This window comes from Grammomys surdaster, unplaced genomic scaffold, assembly GCF_004785775.1.
Source record: "Grammomys surdaster isolate TR1022 unplaced genomic scaffold, NIH_TR_1.0 99, whole genome shotgun sequence".
In the NCBI taxonomy this organism is placed as follows: domain Eukaryota; kingdom Metazoa; phylum Chordata; class Mammalia; order Rodentia; family Muridae; genus Grammomys; species Grammomys surdaster.
Genome location: NW_021604578.1, coordinates 12,078,066 through 12,095,432, shown reverse-complemented (window position 1 = coordinate 12,095,432; position 17,367 = coordinate 12,078,066). Strand labels below are relative to the sequence as shown.

The 17,367-nt window shown below is 39.1% G+C and overlaps 1 protein-coding gene across 2 annotated transcripts in view; it reads right to left on the bottom strand.

The window, feature by feature from the left end:
• Ipo11 (importin 11) overlaps positions 1–17,367 on the bottom strand; it is a 137,047-nt gene that overhangs the window by 81,213 nt on the left and 38,467 nt on the right. Inside the window, exons 9-16 of one of the 2 annotated variants that reach the window (XM_028783923.1) lie at positions 17,273–17,343; positions 14,614–14,806; positions 13,806–13,958; positions 11,575–11,618; positions 8,899–8,989; positions 5,696–5,743; positions 4,848–4,953; positions 1,194–1,320 (exon numbers count right to left, since the gene is read on the bottom strand). In XM_028783923.1, coding sequence (XP_028639756.1) covers positions 1,194–1,320; positions 4,848–4,953; positions 5,696–5,743; positions 8,899–8,989; positions 11,575–11,618; positions 13,806–13,958; positions 14,614–14,806; positions 17,273–17,343 — 833 coding nt within the window. The remainder of the gene's footprint in view (positions 1–1,193; positions 1,321–4,847; positions 4,954–5,695; positions 5,744–8,898; positions 8,990–11,574; positions 11,619–13,805; positions 13,959–14,613; positions 14,807–17,272; positions 17,344–17,367) is intronic. The other variant, XM_028783928.1, reaches the window with a different exon arrangement.

Here is a 17,367-nt window from a genome sequence, read left to right as displayed (position 1 = left end):
TGGATGGATGGATGGATGGATGGATGGATGGATGGATGGATGGATGGGGCAAAGCTCCCCAAGCCAAATCATTCAACCAACAACTTTATTTCTTTTTTCTGGTCTTTTTTTATACTTTCTTAGACAGAAAGTTATTTAGAAAATTACCTCAAAAATAAAATAGAAGTTACAGAAGGTGCTGATATTAAGTTTAAAGCAGTGTTTCATTATAATATACTCATTAGAAGCTCAAAGCTTACATGGCCTTGCCTTATCATAATGTACACCTGTGACTTTATCCTTGGCCCTAAATGTTTTTCCTTGAACACAGGTTTGTCTCAAGTCTATTTCTCTTTTTAGTGTAATTATGAAAGCTCATTGTAATTCTTATTATGCAGCCTTTACTTACTATTCTGAGGAGTGGGCACATTCTATTCTTGATTCTAACTATTACATCTTCCTAGCAACTAAGACCATCTCTAAAACTTTCTTCCTAATATTATTTGAATCAAATCAGGAATTCTATAGAATTATTATCTATTTGTCTATATAGCATCACTACAAGATAGTACATCTTCGAAGGTCTGCAGAGATCTGCTCAAAAGGGTGGGCTAATACCTAGTGATCGTTATATATGTTTAATAATAACAGGAAAAGCATATCAATAGCAGGGATCTTTCTGAAAGTGAATTTCTCCTGGGCCTTGCCTACCGGAGCTGGACTCATCTCAGGAAGCTCACTGCTAGTTATTAGCTTCTCCTATGATGGCTCCTGACAGAGGGTGAAGGAAGAGGGAGGAGGAGGAGGAGGAGTTCAAGCTCCACACCTCTACTCTAGCCTCAGGTAGAGCAAAGCTTCCAAACTCCCACTCATCTGAGCTTCACACAAGCTTCAGAGTCTGGGACCCACAGTTCACTGTAACAGCATGCTACCTAGACAGACATAAGAGCTCCACCTTACTCTGACTTCATCACCAGTTAGCAGACTTTTAGTTCCCAAACCAAGGAGGATGACTAAATTCTGCCTTCAAGTCTTTAAAATAGTATCTAAAACCTTTATTTCCTGCTAAGAACACACTCCCTTGCTAAGTGCTATACTTTCCTACACCTGTAACTGTAACTAGCAGATTGTCTATAGCCATTTTCAAAAAAAATTCTGAACATTTTACAAGAGGTTCTGAGGTCTACAGATGCTAATTCAGCAGGCTGACATACCACCAAATCCTGATCCTGAAGCAAGTTACAGATTGCTTCATACAGCATGGGTCTCAGGTCAGACTTGAATTTCACAGAAATCCACTGACCAATGAGCCAAATCACCCTGCGTCGTAATGGCTTATACCTAAGTGGAGGAGGAAAAAAAAATCAGTAAATTAAAACGTTCAGTACTTTAAGAGGCCTACTTCACTTAGAATAATTTCCACTTAAATCTAAATAAAAGATCAACTTCTAAACATCAACACAGGAGAAACAATAGAGTCCTGCTCTACATGATAAAAGTCCTCAGGTACACAGATGGTGTTCTGATTCTTCTGCATTACTAGCCTGTGGCAGTCAGTGATCTCAGCACTTAGAGAACTAAAGCAGTGAGTGACGCAGCCACAGGCACCCGTGTCAAATTGCGAGGGCTGGGATAAAGATCTGTGGTAGGCAGTGTCTCAATGAGGAAGCTCCACAGCAACCCACACAGAGCATCACGCAGCATGGACAGACAGGTACATAAACTTCTCTTCCTCAAGCAACCACAAACACTGCTGACATCATAAATCCTGCAGCCGGCAGGTCTCTATACCAAAATCATAATAACCTCCTAGATTCAACGTTTCTATAGCCATCTGTTAACCTCACAAGTATTATTTTATGTGAAAAGATCTTTATGTTTACCTAAGTAATATCTGCATAAGCTTGCTGATTCTAGCTAAATCGATTTGAAAAGAGGTATGAATTACCAATTGTGACTCAGAACAAATATGGTGACTTTCATCATTAAAACTGCAAAGCATTAGCAGTAACAAATACATAATTTACTCCCTCTGATATTATTTTTTCTAAAATGAAATTAACCAAGACTTTCCTTAAGAAAAAAGAAAAATCACAAATTCAAATTCAAAACATTTTTGTCTTAGAATTCCATTTAAAAATACCTTCTTGACATAAACTTAGTGACAAAATACTTATTTCTGTGTATAAATGGAAAGACCTGATGAGTATACAGTTATTTTAGAAAGTCACAATCTTAAAAGACAATGGGGCAAACAAAAAAATGCTAAAATTTAATGTGTGTGTGTGTGTGTGTGTGTGTGTGTATGTGTGTGTGTGTGTGTGTGTAAATATTCTTTGGCTTTAAAGTACACAGGCCAGCAAAACAATTAAAATACAATGAATGGTATATAGAATTATGGGAGCCTTTTGGAGAATACCACTTAAATGTAACATGGAGAAGTGCCATTTCAATGGATAGGAATTGTCTGAACAACCAAAGAAGCAAAAATAACACATGCATCATGTAAAGTGAACTATCAGCTTTTAGGCCAAAACCCACAGAGACTTCCATGTTTGATTCTACTCTAAATAAAAAAAAAAAAAAAAAAAAAAAAAAACCTCAGGAATTCCAAGGTGACAGTGAGTCATATCCAGCCAACTCAGGCTTACAGTGCCCAGGCCTGGAAGGACAGCCCCTAAAATGGCAGCAGTAGCACAGCCTGTGAAGGCACTGTCCATGTGAGACCCTTACTAGCCCAGGACTTGCATTTAATAGGACAACCTACCATGTGAGTCAAACAAGTGTACATTACACTCTGAGAAACACTGGTCTAGAACAGCAATCTAACAGAAAACATGAAGCAAGCCAAATATTTCACTTAAAATTTTAGTATCTTCATTTTTAAAAAGATATTAATATTTTAATATTTTGATTTATCCAAACACACTCAAAATACTATCGCTTCAACATGTATCCAGAGCACATTTTACATATTTCAGGCTTTACATTGAAATGACTTGAAACTCATTTCTTCATCAACACTAAGCATGGCATATGAGGGATGTGCTACCCGAGGCAGTGAGACACACGTCAAATGGCCTCCATGGCTTATGGGTAACTGGATCTCACATTTGTCTCTACAGTAAGTATGTTTTTTACCCCTTCAAAGGCTCTTCCTATGAGCACTGTCAGAAGCTATTTCATAGACAACAGCCTCCAGAGGGCATGGAAAATTCTAAGTGTTAAAAACATTTGGTGCCGGGCAGTGGTGGCGCACGCCTTTAATCCCAGCACTTGGGAGGCAGAGGCAGGTGGATTTCTGAGTTCGAGAGTTCGAGGCTAGCCTGGTCTACAGAGTGAGTTCCAGGACAGCCAGGGCTACACAGAGAAACCTTGTCTCAAAAAACAAACAAACAAAAAAAAAACATTTGGTAATTGAATCAATGACTGAATAGAGAAGCCACAAGTTAGTACTTAACTGGTCTAAACTTTATAAAGGAGCCCCAGGTTTTTAACTTTGCTGGTGTGTGTTTGGGGGAGAGGACTGAGATCTGGTTTCATTGTGCTGCTCTAGGTGACATCAGCTTCTATGTAATACAAGCTGACCTCAAACTCAAGGTCTTCCTGCCTTGACTTCTTGAGTGCTAGGATCCAGATCTCTGATTCAATGACTCTGCATATGTGTAAAATAATCTATATTACACATCTATTTCACTTTAAAAATTTTAGAATCTTCATTTTTAAAAAGATATTGATATTTTAATATTTTGATTTATCCAAACATACTCAAAATATTATCACTTCAACATGTATCCAGAGCACATTTTACATATCTCAGGCTTCTATTTATTCAATAATGTAGTCAACAAATATTTACTAGTCCTCAGCTACAGACTAGGCTCACTACAGGACATTAGGTACACAGAAGCTGCTCAACTGCATCTCACACACACGCATGCACACGCGCACACGCACACGCACACACACACCAAAAAAGCCTCTTGTAATATTTTTATAGTCTCTAATTTTATTAGACTTTAGAGATTTTAGTTGTGTGTCTGTATACACACACATGCACGCGCACATGACATGTGGTGTGGAGTGGAGTCTGTGTGTAAGTTTGGTGTTCATGAAGGCCAGAGACAGTTACTTCCCCTGGAGCTGAAGCTATGGAGCCCTATGAGCCGTTTAGATATGGGTGCCAGGAGTCACCTGCAAGAGCAGCAAGTGCGCTTGACCACAGCCTTCTCTCCAACTCTCTAGTCTCTAATTGTGAAATAAGAAATGACTTATAAAAACCCAAGAAAGGCCTTCTCCTCTTACAGTCGATCCACTATAGATTAAAAACCATAATCCCAAGCACAAGGATTGGACAGAAGTGCTTCTAAGTGCCATATGGCTCTAGTAATCATGAACTAGGCACCTCTGTGGGAATGTTTCCACACTGAATGGGCCAGGCATCTCTGTCTCCTCCTCGATGTTCTCTCAAAGGCTGACTGTGTGGCTGCCGGTAACAGCCACTTCTCCCAGCAGTAGCTCACTCTGGCGGGGCTGCTGTGGCCCTGGAGCTAGCTGCTAGTAGCAATCTTATGTAGTGCACAGCTTCTTCCGGGGACCTGGAGACCTCTACCATTACCCAGAGAAAGTTCTGCTTCTTGTCACCTACAAACTATTTCAGATCACATCAAATACCTCCTTCAGGATTTACACTTAAGGTAAAGTAGCATAAAAAAGAACTCTTTTGCTTATATTTTAGTTATAATATTTGCAAGTTATATTCTTTGCAATGCTAAACATAACCAAAATCATATTAAGTTGCTGGGTGTTTTTATTTCAAAATTAAGAAAGTAAAATGGGTGTATAATACACACAAAATTTTTACTTGCCTATTATGAGAAACTTGCAATTCTGGAAGAAGTTGGGTTTTAAACCACTGATCAAAATCAACACTGTCAAACAGCTCAAAAGCAGCTAATCCCACAGCATTATACACTGAGAAGAAAAAAGAATGAAATTAAACTTTAGATAACTGCCTTTATATAAAAATCTGAAGCTAATTTAAAACATGAAACATATCCAGGAAAATAGACAATATTAGCACATAAGTTACTAAATACATTTTAGAGACATTGATTAAATTATTTTATTTCCAGTTTGTCCCAAGCACTCCTCAGTATTTTTAAACAGTATACTAAATCCAATCTAACACAAGTCAAATTTCAAATATTATGAAATAGTATCAGATTTAAATGGAAGCCATGTTTTTATCATCTGGCCCCAGTGTATTTTTCTCTAGTTCACCTTGCACAACAATACCTTAGCTGCTCATTACTGTGCAGTTAAACCAAAGCAGTCAGATTTTAAATGGTACCCATACTCGCTCATCTTACCTGATGTCATCCTGACTACTGGCGTCCTGGAGCGCCCCCCCCCCCCCGCACCCTGACCCAGGACAGCTGACTCCTGCTCATCCTTGCATCCTGAGGTCACAGTTGTTCTAGAAGGAGACTCTCCCTATCCGTAACTGCCTTCCTTCTATCTAACGCCTGCTTTAGCATGAGCCATTCCACACAGTGGCTCAATCAGCTACGTGCATGGGTTACCTCCTTCCACTGACAGTTCTGAATTTTAGCTACTTTTACATCCCAATTCTCACAGCACAGAATCTACCACAAAACAGATCCTCGATCTATTGGGTAAATACACATTTCTAAATCACTTATGTCCAACATACCAGCATCTTTGATTAACAGTGCATTCATATCTTCTACATTGGTTGGACCTGGAAAGAGAGAGAGAGAGAGAGAGAGAGAGAGAGAGGGGAGGGAGGGAGGGAGGGAGGGAGGGAGGGAGGGAGGAAGGAAGGAAGGAAGGAAGGAAGGAAGGAAGGAAGGAAGAATCAGAAAAAAAACTAAGTTAATTTTAACGTATAAAACTTACACATAAACATGGATACATTCATACATTGTGTAATATTTAAAGTAAGTTAAACATAATATTCAAAACCTAGGTTTCTGACATGTAAATGTTACTGTTCAATAGTTACCTTCCTGCACAATAGCACACAAGAACCTGGCCCACTCATCGTCCTCCCCTCCCCTGCACGCAGCTTCTCCCTAGCTCTGAAGCTACCACTCTCCTCTCAACTCCTGAAATCAACATTTTCTTATTTCCTGTAAGACCATGTAGTGCTTGTCTTTTGGGGCAAAACAATTTTTAAAAGCAGTGTTGTTACCCTGCATTTTAAATAGATAATTTATATAAGTTTATGAGCTATAAAAGAGATTATACATGCAAGCAATGTAGAGTAATTAAATCAAGCTAGTCAATATACCCATCACCTCAAACGCTTAATGTTTTTTGAGATATCTCAAACAAAAGAGGGCACCACAGTTGGAAAATACAATTTACCTATGTATCTCCTGAAGAGAAAAACTTAGAAATTTTTTCAAGGTACTTTGTTACTCATAAATATGAACTGTTAAGCTTAATGTACCAATAAGCTAAAGTACAATCTAAAATAAGCAAATTAATTCAGAACCAGAAAGAAAACTCAATTAGGAAGTCATTGAAAAACTTAACAGCAGATAGCACTCAATGGGAATGTAACACAGTCTGTCATCTTAGTTAGGGCTTCTACTGCTGTCATCACACATCAGGACCAAAAGGAGTCGGTGTGGGAAATCAAAGCAGGAGCCTGGAGACAGGAACTGAAGCAGGAGCACAGGAGTGCTGCTTGCTCTAGTCTGCTTATCTACAGCAGGAGAGTGCCAATTCTCGGAGAGCTGGGCCTGCCCACAGCAATCATCAACCAAGAAAACTTACCACAGGCCTGCCCACAGGTCAGTCTGGAGGGCATATTCTCTCAACTGAGGTTCCCTCTCTCTAAATCACTCTAGCTGTGTCAAATTGACATGAAACCAGTCAACACATATGTTTTGTTGTTATAATAGTTAAAAAAATTAAGCTGAGGCTAGACTGAGAATTGTACAAAAACTAAATCTAAGTAGTGTAAGCATTATCAAGTTTAGCAATCTGTAACTGCCGGAAAGAAATTTAACTGTCTGTCTACTGAGAGTAAATCTCCTGAAAAGAAACAAAGCTCAGCCAGGCAGTGGTGGCACACGGCTTTAATCCCAGCACTTGGGAGGCAGAGGCAGGCAGATTTCTGAGTTCGAGACCAGCCTGGTCTACAGAGTGAGTTCCAGGACAGCCAGAGATATACAGAGAAACCCTGTCTTGAAACCTCCCCCCCAAAAAATAAAAATGACCTTGAGAGGCAAGTGGACCGTGTCACCAGACAGAAGAACTGGTAGGGTTGAACAGGCCCAAACCCTGGGGAATCTCAGAATTGAGAACACCAGGCGTGTGTGAGGCCAGGTCCTTTCCCAACTACCCGATCTGAAACACATGACCATTACACCCCACTAAGAGGATAATGACAATCGGTCCTAGTAGCATAAAAACCTGGAGTTCTCCATGCTAATGAGGAATCTAGATAGGCCCCAAGTGTTAGCCAATGAGCTTCTGTTCCTGGACATTCCTTCCCACAAAAGGTATTTAATCTCTGGTTCACCCAGGGAAGGTGTATGCTTTTACATTCGCCATCAAATAAAGCAGTTTGGACAAGGCCTTCTCTCTTCCAGCACCTCTATACTCACTCAGAACCAAACGGGACTCCACCCTGGCCCTGGCTTAGCCATCCCTTTCCTACTTGGCACAAAGACACCCTGAGGAAGTGTGGATCCTCAGACTGTTCTGCAACTCCCTGCAGTCCCCCAGCAGCATCTGGGGACACAGGAGGCTGGGAACCATGGCTCAGACTCCTGTTTTCACCCTGGAAATACGAACTGGGACCTCTACTATGGACTGTTTTGCCTCCTCTGAGTGCTTCAGGCACCCCAGCAGCGAGGCACACACGCAGCACAACAGACCTTCAACGATTACCACAATAAATGGACAGCTTGTATTTCCCCTCGGCAGAGAGAACAAGAAAGGTTAACAATCTCTTTCTCCCCAAGAGATCCTGAGGCTCGTTTTTCCTTACAGCTCCACCTCTTCAAGTCTTGACCCAACTGGCTGATAATCTATTCTCTGCATTGCTTTCTGCCTTCTAAGCACTTCAGCTGCTTCTACCAACAGGTTCTTCTCCAGGATGTACTCCCATCCTCCTCCATCCCAGGGAACAGTCTCACTGGCTTGTCTCAGGGACATCCCCCCTCCTGTCCTTGAAGCTCGTCTCTCTCTGAAGCCTTTTTTTTTTTTTAATCTAAAAGTATTCCACAACCACTACATATGAAGTAATGATTTTCCTGTCATTAAGACAAAGTTTAGGGATACTCTTGATCAGTTCCCTGTTCCCAGCACGTTCAATTAGTTGCTCAAGAAAATCAACAAACAATAGTGAAGCACACCAGGCACTGAGGTGAAGAGTGAATAAAGCCAGTCTGTCCAATGCATCTTGAAACTGACAGTTGAATCAAAGTTATTTAGCAACTGACTATTGTGCATAAAGTACAATGATCGAATATCTAAATTTACTTTGTCATCTAAAGAGTCTAATCAAAATTATTGTATAACGTACAATAAATATCTGAAATTTGCTTTGTTGTCTTCTCTTAAATCTGTGCCCTTTCTATCTTATTGCTCTAACTCTAACTATACAGCTAACGAATTATCTGAGCTTTCCTAAGTACTGTGTACAGCATGCTCTAGAGTAAGTTTTCCCAAGTACTACACCTGACATTTGGCTTCTAGAGCTATTATGTTTACAACAGTAAGAAATATCATATTCAAAGCTGACTTCAAATACCACCCTTGCAGGAAAGAACACATTACATCTTTCTCAAATTCACATTCAGTATGACCAGGAATAGAGCACCTAGGTTATTTTAACAGAAACAGTAAATGGCAAAAGTATCACAAACTACAACTTACCTTCAAGAGTTTGCATCATTTCTAGAAGTACAGGAGTAAGAGTTTGATTATATTCGTGGAATATATCTATAAATAATACTTCAGTGCAAGGCTAGAGGGGGGAAAAAGAACAAACTCCTAGTAAAAAGAATAATGTCACATTATATTAGCTATTACAATGAAGCAAAGAGACATTCAGTCTTCAAATTCTAAATCAAATGTACCAACTATTAGTTTCTTACAAAACAAAACTACTGGGCCTGGGGCTCGGTACTGGAGGGATGCTTAGCAGGACACACATGAAGCCTCACTTCTATCCCATGCACCATTTTTTTTTAAATAAAAAAGGAATGCAACAAATTAATTCATAACAAAACCTGCTTTTTATTATTGTGACCATTTGGTATTATATGGTCAAAGTATTTTTAATTTGTTGTACTTTAAAAGTAGCCATACTCATTTATTTGTAAGTAAAATGACTGAGTATTTAAGGACAGAAACGATATATTTAATAATGTGTTTTCATAGACGTGACTATCCACTGCAGTTCATAAATTCAATTCACCATGAAAACTAGCATTTCTTTTAAGAAATACAAACAGTAACAAGAACTATTTAGCTACATAAAGATTGTGCTATTTGGATTTTTTAAAAGATTTATTTATTTTTATTTTATGTGTACATGTTTGCCTGCATGTATGTAAATGAACCCTATGTCTGGTATCCATGGAACAAAAAGGGCTTGGCTGGAACTGGAAATAAGGATGGTTTTGAGTCTTCGTGGAGACACTGGGAACTGAACCAGGTCCTCTAGAGGAGGAACAAGTGCTCCTAGCTGCTGAGCCACCTTCCAGCATCATCTACATTCTTAAAAGCACTGAGGCATGAGCTGCAGAGATAGCTCAATGATTAAGGGTACCTGTTGCTCTTGTGGAAGACCCAAGTTCATGGTAGCTCAGAACCAACTATCACTCCACTTTCTGAGGATCCAATACCCATAAAACTACTGGACATTAAGTACATTATAGTATATATATATGATGCAGGCATAACTCATATACATAAAATCAATCTTTAAATAAATAAATAAATAAAGCAAATGTGTTGCTAGTAAAATAAAGCTTGGAAGCAGTAAATAAGTAAACAGCAGAAACAACAACAAAGAGCGCAGAGGCCTGGGCCTGAGAGATGGCTCAGGGGTTAAAAGCACTACCTGCTTTTCTAAAGGACCCAGGTCTGACTCCCTGCACCCAAGGAAGGCAGATAACAACCCTCTGTAATACCAAGTCCAGGAGATCCAGCAACACTTTCTGGCCTCCTCAGTACCAGGCACACATGAAATGTACCAAATACATGCAGGCAAAACATACATACACATTTTCTTAACTTTATTTTAAAAGTCGTAACTGCCAAGCAGCTTACAACTGCCTATGTTTCTAGCCCCAGGGGATCCAACACCACCTTCTGGACATACCCACCCATGCAATCCAACACCCTCTTCTGAAGGAACACACACAAACAATTTAAAATAAAAATAAATCATAGCCGGGCAGTGGTAGTGTACACCTTTAATCCCAGCACTTGGGAGACAGGCAAGTGGAATCTCTATGAGTTCAGGGCCAGCATAGTCTACACAGCAAATTCCAGGACAGCCACAGCTACACATAGAAACCCTGCCTCAAAAAACCATCAATCAATCAAGCTGAGCATGCCAGCACAGGAGGCAGAGGTAGAAAGCTCACTGAACAAAGGCAGCCTGGTCTACATGGTGAGTTCCAGACCAGCAAAGACTACATAATGAGACTTTGTCTCTGAACAAACAAAACATCTAAAACAAAAACAAACTAACAAAATCAGCCATGTACATGGTGACACATGTCTTTAGTCCCAACACTTGGGAGGGAGAAACAGGCATAACTCTTCAAATCCAAGACTAGCCTGTTTGACATTGTGAAACCCAGTCATTCTACTGCATCCTCTCCAAAAAAAAAAAAAACACACAAGATGTCAGCAAATTATGTACAAAAGTATTAACAAAGAACAGCTCAATAAGCTCATTTTACAAATATTCTGAAAGACAATATTTTACCTTATCAATAAATATATTTTAAAAGCATCCTATACCTAAAAGCAATAGGCTAATAATGTCTGAGACTCTTACTACGTGGTAAGAGTAATAGAGCCTATTACTATATTAGTATATAAAACTGTGAAACAATAAAACAAATACTTTATTAAAAAAGGATGGTATCAAGCTGGGCATTGGTGACACACATCTTTGATCCCAGCCCTTGGGAGGGAGAGGCTGGGAGATCTCTGTAAGTTCAAGGCCAGCCTGGTCTACAGAGCAAGTTTCAGGACAGCCAGAGCTATGCAGAGAAACTCTGTCTAGAAAAAATCAAAACAAACAAACATACATGCAAAGCAGTAAGGTATCAAAAAGAACTTCATCAAGAAAATCATTCCAGTGAGTGACATTTCATTTAAATATTTGTACAATGACAATTATTTTTCAAACAAGTTGATGAACCAAAAGTCTACTATCCCCATCTTAATAAAAAGAAAAACTCAGACTAAAGTCCATAAGTTAACTAACTTTCTCTAGAATACTTTTGTAATTATAAGCAGTTAACAAGTGTGGATCTTCACTCACACTCGAGTGCCTCCCCATCAGCCTCTCTTCCCATTGATACTCACCCTCAAGCTGTATTTCCACGAGTCTCCTCCTGTTTCTTCCACTGCTGCAATCAAAAAATAATAAATGATGCTCTGCAGAAACAACACAGTGACGCCTCCAAAAGCATAACATGTATGTGGACTGTCTGAGACCTAACACTGGATGCACATCCTGAGAACAGAACAGATTACATAGATTCCTTGCCTCCAGCTACAAATCACATGTGTACTTTACAATCTCTATGAACTGCTCATTAAATTCCTTATGCTCATGCTTGTTGTCCTGAAAAAAGAATTGTGTGGGAGAGGGGGGCTCAAACTTCCTGTATTTCTCGATTATATAATACAGAAAATGGTATTACAACCTGAGAATCATTTTATGATTCTCAAGTTAAAACTTGTCACACTTCCCATAAATTTTCTCTGTATGTTCAAAGTCCAAGTAAAATCTTTTAGGACTAACCTCGCCCCACACTCCATCCCCTGCCAAAAACAAACAAACAAACAAACAAAGCCCTAAGGATTCAATGCTCAAAGTTCATCATACACTATGAAATTATATCTACTACAAAGATTCCAATTAGGAAAAAAAAGATGCACTGTACAATGTAATGTTCCATTTTCTAAATAGCTTTAAATATCTCCTGAATAAAAACAAAGAGGATAAATGTCCTCAAAAGTTTAAAGCCATCTTAAAATACTGAAGCAACATATGTGACCATATATGGCTATCTAAGTCAAAGTGGTAGAAAGGCTAAAATTGCCTATGTCTTGATGCAGCCAAGTGCATTCACACAGAGGCATGATACATGTGTACATATGCATGCAACTATGAGTGTTCTGTGTGCTCATTTGAGGAAGCGTACATAAATGCATACAAATGCAACATGTGTGGAGGCCCAAGGTTGCCTGATATCAGGTATTTTCCCTAATGTCTATCTCCATATATAGCTCAGAACTCATTGAGGCTAGTCTACTTAACAAGTTTGCACTAGAAATGAATTCATCTCTTTGTATCCTAGACCCTGGAACTATAGGTGGGCCACTATGCCCACGTGGCTTTTACTTGGCTCCTAGGGATCCAAGTTCTGGTCCTCATTCTCCCAATGGTAAACATTTTACTCAGTGAGCCCTCTCTGCAGCCCTACGGAGACATTTTATTGGACACAGATTTCTTTTCTGTAACAAGGATCTTGGCAGACTTATGCTAGTCATCTATCAACTACAAAATTCAGAACTGTTAAGGAATATGGAGAGAAAGGAAAATAGGAAGCACTTTAACAATTAAAGAAAACATTCTCAGGGGCATGCAAGATGGTTCAGAGGGTAATGGTGCTTACTGCCAAGCTTGAGAACAGAGATCCATCTGAGTCCTACAGTGTAGAAGGAAAGAATCTCTAATTGTGCAGGCACATGTACACATACACACTAATAAATAAAATTTAAAGGATGGTCTTGGGGTATAAGACATGCTCAGCATTTTTGAGACCCTAGGTTCAGTCCAAAGTACCTATGCTTTCACATAAAATTAATATACAAATATACAGCTGTGAACTAGAAACTGACCCGGTAAGAGATAAGCAGTTATGTTTTCATTCTAAACTACATAAGGACAGTTAATTTTTTTCTTTTCCTTTTTTTTTCTTTTGTTTTGCTTTACTTTGTTTTTGCTTTTTGAAACAGAGTTTCTTAGTGTAGGTTTAGCTATCCTAAAACTCACAGCTAGCTTCAAAATCAGAGACCCAACTGCCTCTGCCTCCCCAATCTTGGAACAAAAGGTGAGTGCAACCACACCCAAAAACAGTTTAAAGGGACCTTTCTTGAACAAAACTATGTAACACATCTGAATTAGTAACCTAGTCCTACTTCTCACTGTTCAATGGATAAGAGAGGCAGAGTTAGTGCACAGCACCACACCAACCCATTGCAGCACTGGAGCTTCACACTGAAGTGTAAAAAGCCAAGGGCAGAGCTGGGTACAGTGGCACAGGCACTTGGGAACAGAAGCAGGTAGATCTCTGGGATTCAAGGCCAGCCTGGTCTACATGGTGAGTGTCAGGACAGCCAGAGCTACACAGTGACACCTGCCTCAGAGAGAGACAGAGAGAAAGGGGGCAGGAGGGAGGAAAGCCAAGATCAGAAATGCTATGCTATACATTAAAAAGGCAATGTGTTGTCCCTATCATTCAAACACATATTTGTTTATGAAAGAAAGAGACAAGTCAGGTGAAAACTGAAAAACTAATTCTTACTAAAGCCTTCTGGATCTTCCTCCCACATGGTCAGTTCTTCTTCAGTTAATAAAAAATAATGAGACACTAATCGTCGACATATCTCTGTCAACGTGGGATACGTGAAGAATGCCATCTTAATCTTATGGGCTTCAAGTGTTTCAGGGCTGCTATCTAGAAAAATAAAATTCCCCAGTTAACAGTACAGACATTCTCTCTGAGTTGCATCATATAACTGAAATGAAGAATATACTTTCAGAAGAAAAGACATCTCGGGTATGGATCTCTCCGTACTCCTTATGAACACGTTTGAAAGGCACTCTTCCCTTGTCTGTAGTGCATCAGTCCCCCTCCATCTTAACCACTACAGCTTACACACACAGTGTCCTTCCCGACTATCTCTTCCCCCCACCCCCCTTCCCTTCTCTCTACGAGACGTCCTCACTGGTCTTGAAACCTACATAGGAAAGCATTCCAAATTCCACAGCCTACCATTCAGCCTTGTCTACAACTCACCTTATAAGAAATCAGAGAAACTTCTATTCTTTAAATAATAGTTTAAGTACACAGAGCTGTAGTAGCTACTGTGGACTATAATTCTTAAATTCTGTAACTTTCAAATCATCAACTGTGCTACAAGACAGCTCAGTAAATATAAATGATTTAGCTCTTTAAAAGCCAGTATCCACAAATTAAATTATAAACTGTTTCTCATTGTACATACCAGTGGGTTTGTTTTTTCAGACTAAAATGAATTTCAAGAAAATTATATCAAAACAGTAATTACATCACACTTGGATTAAAATTTAAAAAATCAGTAAAGAATTACCTTCAAAATTTTTGGATGGCTTATAAGCATAATTTTTGACAATCATCTTAATAAGATTCATGCACTGGACAATGAATCGCTCAAATGTAACGCCTTCACCAACTTCAGTAAAAACATAGCTTACAGAAAATTCCAGTGACCTCTGAATTAGAGGAGTAAATGAAATGGGGTGCTGATCCAAGAAGTCCAAGAGCTATAAAGAAAAAAACTTGAATGGTAATTTGTACAAAATCTTTATAGAAATATTATTGCAGTTATAAGTTTACTAATAAACGTCTAACTAGCTGTAACCGTCACAGGAACTCTACACATCACCGTTTCCACACACACTACAATCTTCTTGGAATATACCATAAACCATAGATTTCTCCCGAGCTATACCTCATAAACATTTTCTAGTACTCATTTTTTAAGATTTATTTATTTTATTTTATGTGTATGGGTACTCTCCCTGCATGAACAGATGCCTGGTGTAATAGGTCCCCTGGAATTGGACTTACAGACAGTTGTGAGCTACCATGTGGGTGCTAGGAATTTAACCAAGATTCTCTAGAGGAGCAGCCAGTGCTGAGCCAGCCTCAGAATTTTCTAGTATTTCTAATACAGGAACCAAAAAGATCCCATCATAGTTAACTTGATAATAAGTAAATATGATATAAAAAATTAAATATATAATGCCGGCTTTTCAAAAGAATAAGAGGAAGTCATTAAAAATCAAGACTGCCTTTCCTATGAACCATATTTCCATATATCAAACAGTTGCTAAGAGGAATGTCCTCTTTACAGAGCACTGCAGCTAAGGAATGCAGAAGTGACAGAATTAGAATGCTATTACCATGTAAGTTCTGGGAAAATGGTGTATCTAGATAACAATCACCAGCATCTGTTGACAGGGAGGCAGGAAGCCTATCCAAGCACGTGCACAGCCAGATGCTGTCTTCCTGAGATGAGGTAGTACCTGACACACAGTACCATCCAGGAAGTAGTCTTACCATAGACTCTACTGGGGCAAATGACCTGAGTGTGATCAAGTCCTGATCTAACTACAAATGTGTAAGAAATATGGGGAAGAAGAATGTGGAGAAAATGACGTGTTACGTAACACATGGGGACACAAGTAGTCACTGCTTCCGGAGGGCCGAGAACGAGGGCAGAGCACGTGAAGGCGCTGGCTGCCCAATCTACACAAAAGCTACACAGTAGAAGGAGAGAACCGACTTCTGTTAGCTGTCCACTGATCTCCACATGTGACCTGTGGTTGTTCAGCCCCATCCCCTACCTCAAATAAATAAATGTAATTTTACAAAAAGATGCTTCTTGAAAGTAATTATTATCTCAACAAACAAGTAGCAAGAAGGAAAAAGTCCCCAGGGTGGTAGTGCACACCTGTGATCCTAGCATTTGGGAAACGGGCGGAAGAGGATCAGGTGTTCAAGATCCTTCTTAGATAAATATCAAGTTCAAGGCCACAGTAAGCTACATGAAACTCTGTTGTCCTGGGAAGGAGGGAGGGAGGGAGGGAGGGCGGGCATGTTACTTCCTTCCGGATTACAAAATGATGACATTATATTATTCCTCTTACATTACCTGCTAGAATCCTTTATAAAAAGACTCTCCCTCAGCAACTATATGATAGCCAGCAGGAACTACACTAGCAGAGAAGCACTTCTGACTTAACTTCATCATCCTTTTAGTTTCCTTTATGTTATGAATCTAAATCAAGCCGGGCACGGAGACATACACATACACATTTAATCCCTGCACTTAGAAAGCAGAGGCAAGCAGATCTCTGTGAGTTGAAGCCAACTGGGTCTTCTACATAATGAGTTCTAGAATTACCTGAGCTACACAGAGACCCTGTCTCAAAATATATAAACAAGTAAATAAAGTCAGCTTTATATTGGGTTTTTAAAAGTTAGAATGATTTGATTTTGATGACTGATGCTACCTAGAATGTTGGAAATGAAGACAACTGACATTCAAATCTAACCCTACTGCTAAAGCATCAAATAAAAGGAACAAGATACTCTGACCATCTTCAAGTACCCATTTTGTGCATGCAAACAATCTCTAATCAGGCTTTCCCAAGTGATAACACACAGTTCTTTTTATTTCTTCTAATTCTCCAAACCTCAACTTCAGAAAATATATAAAACTTAGCTTTATCAGGCATTTAGATGCATGCCTAGTATAGTACAACCATAAATTCTATTCAGTAGATGTGGGAGTTGTGATGGTAATCTGATATTCACTGTGAATATACTTTGTACTATTACAGTCGCCAGCTGCATCTGATCCACTGCTGGCTGAACTGCTATTTTCCTTTTTTTCCTGCCTTTCTCTGGTAAATCTAAAAAAATGAACCTTAGAAAACTCAATTTTTCTAATACTCATCTTGGGTGATTTTCTTTGCCCAGTGCTGGTAACATAACCACCAAAAGCTGTGTATGCTAGGATGACTCACACAACTATGACATTAGGTATGTAAATGTAATTACTATACATAGTCTTAAAGTTTAAAGATACAAAAGCAGTTTTCAGTTTTGCAAAAACTTAAATTTCCTTTCATTAAAGCAAAAACTGTTACAAGTATATCTCCTTTCTAAATGTGAAGGTGTATTACACTCAGAAAAACGTACATAACAAAAAGAAAGCTTACCACTTTAGTAAAAAGAATGATGGTCTTTTCCAGTCTATCTCGACACACATTATCTGTACCTATACTTCTGCCTATTAAGAATACAATTCAAGATT